Genomic DNA, 5000 nt, shown 5'->3' with positions numbered 1-5000 from the left:
CACATGATAACACAGGTGAGTAGACATGATAACACAGGTGAGTACACATGATAACACACAGGTGAGTACACATGATAACACAGGTGAGTAGACATGATAACACAGGTGAGTACACATGATAACACACAGGTGAGTACACATGATAACACAGGTGAGTAGACATGATAACACACAGGTGAGTACACATGATAACACACAGGTGAGTAGACATGATAACACAGGTGAGTACACATGATAACACAGGTGAGTACACATGATAACACACAGGTGAGTAGACATGATAACACAGGTGAGTAGACATGATAACACACAGGTGAGTAGACATGATAACACAGGTGAGTACACATGATAACACAGAGTAGACATGAGTAGACATGATAACACAGGTGAGTAGATATGATAACACAGGTGAGTACACATGATAACACACAGGTGAGTACACATGATAACACAGGTGAGTAGACATGATAACACAGGTGAGTACACATGATAACACACAGGTGAGTACACATGATAACACACAGGTGAGTAGACATGATAACACAGGTGAGTAGACATGATAACACAGGTGAGTACACATGATAACACACAGGTGAGTAGACATGATAACACAGGTGAGTACACATGATAACACAGGTGAGTACACATGATAACACACAGGTGAGTAGACATGATAACACAGGTGAGTAGACATGATAACACACAGGTGAGTAGACATGATAACACAGGTGAGTACACATGATAACACACAGGTGAGTAGACATGATAACACAGGTGAGTAGACATGATAACACACAGGTGAGTACATGTATATGTATGTATATGTATGTATATGTATGTATATGTATGTATATGTGTGTATATGTATTTATATGTATGTAAATGTATATAATGAAGTGTCCACTTGTGATCAGCTCCCTTTAATTTCTCACCTGTTTGGTCATGGAGTCGATGAGCCGAACGTAGAGATCCTGCTCTGTTCTCACTCCTGAACACACAAACACATCCCCATTATTATTAACATCATATTATTGATCCTATTAATAATGTAATTATTAACATCATATTATTGATCCTATTAATAATATTATCATCATTAATATGTGTTTAGAGTCATGTGATCATCATCAGATTTCACACAAACACACATCAGAGTTTGTTAAGAACAACGGGTTCATTAATAAAAACCATGCAGTGTAGCAGTGTAGTAAAACAAGCGCACCCACCGTTACTGAAGAGCAGCTGCAGTTTGTAATGAATCCCGTTGTTGGTTTTCTCTCCACTCGGCTCCTGAACATCAAATAGAATAATATTATTTATGAATCATAAACTCCTCTGGGTGCGTTTGGATTCTTCACCCTGATGAGTTTGGTTTCTAACTCAGTTTGGTGCATTTGTCATAGTCAAGTGCACCTGTCACCATACCATTGGGGTTAATCTGCAGGGGTTAAGCAGGCAGTAGCGAGGGTGTGTTTGATTCGGACGTCAGCTTCTCTTTTTTGTGTTTCCTTTAAAATCTCAGTTTATAGTTTGTTTTGTGTTTTGCGTCTTACAGAGAGTGTGTTGGTGGCGATCATAAGGTGTGTTTGGTTCGTGTCCCAGCTCCTTCCTCACCTTTTCCTTCTCCACAAAGTCGACGTAGGCCGTGCGTTCGATCTCCACCGGTTGACCCTGCCGGTCGTACAGCGCCAACACGAAGTGGAAGAAGTTGGACTTCCTCAGGTTGGACGGAGGCTGCTTCTCAAAGTGAGCGCGGGCTAACCCCACCCCGCTGAGGGAGGGACACAAACACCACGGTTAGATACTAAATTCAACACACCCACGTTTCATGTAATCCATCAAGTTTAATGAAGAAGTGGCGAGTTTTGTCTCAGCGTCTTTTATCAGACGTAAATAAACATTTACAGAAAACATTTTAATGCTTCAACTAAAACTAAGATGGAATAAATTGTGACATTAATCTTTAAATGCTTCGTTGTCATCTAAAGTCAAAACAAAGACATCAGTGATGTGAATCTTTTCCTGCAAACGGAGACGGAGACGAAGGCCTGAACTCATTAGAGACATTATTATCATTAGGAGTTCTTTAGTTGGGTGGTGTTACATCAAAGACTATGACTCCGCCCACATTTCATAAAAACAGCTTTTTAAAATCTCCCTCTTTCTGTGAAATGTCCCTCATTTAAAACAAGAAGACATTTGTGTTGTTACAAGGTTTCCTTGACGACGAACTGATCAATGTTTAATGAATTAATGGTTCAGAGTTAACCCTTCATGTGACCCGAAGCAGCGCCGCACCGGGGTTTAAATCAAACACTCCTCGGAGAAAAAGACATCGTATCAAACATGTTATCAGGGAATCGCTTTGTGACAAATTTAATGAATTATATTAATAATAATTATAATTATCTATTGACTATTCAATAAAGTCATAGATAAGATATATCTTCACATTGGATGAGAGAGATATAACGTGTTCATAAAAAGTGATAATTCAGAGAAAAGTAAATATTCATCAGAGCGCTTCAGGCTCCAACAACATGTTCATATTAATATTCAGAATAAAGAAGTCAAACTGACAGTATTTTCAAACGACGGCTCTCATATTTACATTCTGTAGGACTCCAACAAAAGAGAGAAAAGGTCAATAAATATAATATTACATTTATGAAATCCAGCTGATATAAATAAATAAATCATTTTCTGTTGACATGATCACAGAAGATTCAGGATTTTTTCAAACGTCATCAGTAACAAAAAATAAAATCTCATCGGAACGTTGGAGAAAAAGTTTAATTTTATTCTGCTGCTTCAAGAAATGTCATCTGATTATTGTTCACTTGAACATTTAATGTGATTATTGTTCACTAGAACATTTAACATGATTATTACTAGAACATTTAATCTGAACATTTGATTATTGTTCACTAGAACATTTAATGTGATTATTGTTCACTAGAACATTTAATGTGATTATTGTTCACTAGAACATTTACAACATGATTATTGTTCACTAGAACATTTAACATGATTATTGTTCACTAGAACATTTAATGTGATTATTGTTCACTAGAACATTTAATGTGATTATTGTTCACTAGAACATTTAACATGATTATTGTTCACTAGAACATTTAATGTGATTATTGTTCACTAGAACATTTAAACTGATTATTGTTCACTAGAACATTTAATGTGATTATTGTTCACTAGAACATTTAATCTGATTATTGTTCACTAGAACATTTAATCTGATTATTGTTGACTAGAACATTTAATCTGATAATTGTTCACTAGAACATTTAATGTGATTATTGTTCACTAGAACATTTAACTGATTATTGTTCACTAGAACATTTAAACTGATTATTGTTCACTAGAACATTTAATGTGATTATTGTTCACTAGAACATTTAATCTGATTATTGTTCACTAGAACATTTAAACTGATTATTGTTCACTAGAACATTTAAACTGATTATTGTTCACTAGAACATTTTAACATTTTTCTAAACGGTTTCCATCCTGATACGAGCAGATGGATTTATTATGCTCATAAGTGTTTCATCTCTTTTTAAAATATAAAACTGACCGATTCATTATATCATTATTAATAGTTTTAATTTCATATCGGCTTACATGACACATTTTATTACTTTATGTTCATCATTTAAAGAACTTTGAAATTAATTTCACATTAAGCAGAATTTGACTTTCTAGAGTTTGTAAAAATGACATTTAATTTGTTCTCTCTTTCTCTCTTATTTTTCTTTTTGCATTTCATTTTTTTACTGGTAACTGCTGCTGTTGTATTTTATGAGAGTATTTTTGACCTATTTTCTGTAGAGAACGGGGACAAAGTATTTGAACGGCTGAAACCCGTTTCTACCTCCTCATCTTTAGCGTGTCCGTCCTCGACCTGGGAAGGCACATCCTTTTTGCTTATCTGACTTTAAATGAATATTAATGTATATATATATATATAGCAGGAGGCTGCGGTCCATCAGGACCTCGCGCCATAAAAACTGTTTCTTCCCGTCTTCAGTTGGGTTTATTAATATTAATAAAACCTCACGCATTCAGACATTTACACCCCTGAACACCTCTTCTGACTTCATTAATATACACCTTGTCACTTAAGTTTTATACTTGTTTTAACGTACTCTTATTTGTATATTTATTACATTATTTTATTGTATATTTTCATATTTCTATTTTTAAATGTCTTATAATTGCACTGATATTTACTGTTAAGCACCAATTAATCACCATCCAGATTCCTGTATGTGAAAAGTATTTGGTAATAAACAGCTTCTGATTCAGATTCTATATATAAATACATATATATATATATGCACTTATATTTACAAATGTATATTTACAAATGTATATTTCCATCTGTAAATATAATATTTTATATATACATTTATCCATTTAAATACAGTTGTATAAATAAATACCTTTATATCAATATCTGTAAACTATAATATTGAACTAATCTCATGCAGATTTGACCTTCAGAAACATAAAACACGCTGTTAAATAAAGTAGATTTAACATCGATAAATTATTCTTCATATTATTCTCATTTATTTTTTCATTAATTTTCACTTTTTGTTTTTGACCTTAATTCACAAAAAAAAGAAGATTTGATCTTTTCATAAATGTTTACTTTCTTCTGATCAGCAGAAAAAACTATATATATATATATATATATATATATATATATATATAATATTTACTGAAACTTTTGATTCATGAGCCAAAAGAAAGTTTACATATAAAATAAATCAGTAAATGAGTTTTAAATAAAAAGTCCTGAAACATTTTTCTTTTTCTGTTTGATCATAAAGATCTAAAAATAAAAGATGAATTCATGATCTAAATGCCGTTGGGACTTCAGCTCCCACAATCCCTCTGGGCCGTCAGCGGCGGTTTACCTCTGAGCGGCCGTGTTGGCGTCCACCACGCCGGCCGAGTGCATCCAGGAGCGGACGGCC

The 5000-nt window shown here is 33.8% G+C and overlaps 1 protein-coding gene across 5 annotated transcripts in view; it reads right to left on the bottom strand.

Moving 5' to 3' along the window:
- The window catches only part of LOC129091010 (transcription factor COE3-like), a 61263-nt gene that overhangs the window by 56201 nt on the left and 62 nt on the right, over positions 1-5000 (bottom strand). For all 5 annotated transcript variants that reach the window (XM_054598420.1, XM_054598421.1, XM_054598422.1 and 2 more), the window contains exons 1-4: positions 4941-5000; positions 1615-1771; positions 1227-1290; positions 933-988 (exon numbers count right to left, since the gene is read on the bottom strand). The exon at positions 4941-5000 is cut by the window's right edge and continues 62 nt beyond it. In XM_054598420.1, coding sequence (XP_054454395.1) covers positions 933-988; positions 1227-1290; positions 1615-1771; positions 4941-5000 — 337 coding nt within the window. The remainder of the gene's footprint in view (positions 1-932; positions 989-1226; positions 1291-1614; positions 1772-4940) is intronic.

The sequence above is a fragment of the Anoplopoma fimbria genome, chromosome 5 (genome assembly GCF_027596085.1).
Source record: "Anoplopoma fimbria isolate UVic2021 breed Golden Eagle Sablefish chromosome 5, Afim_UVic_2022, whole genome shotgun sequence".
Lineage (NCBI taxonomy): Eukaryota > Metazoa > Chordata > Actinopteri > Perciformes > Anoplopomatidae > Anoplopoma > Anoplopoma fimbria.
This window is presented reverse-complemented; position numbering and strand designations above follow the sequence as displayed.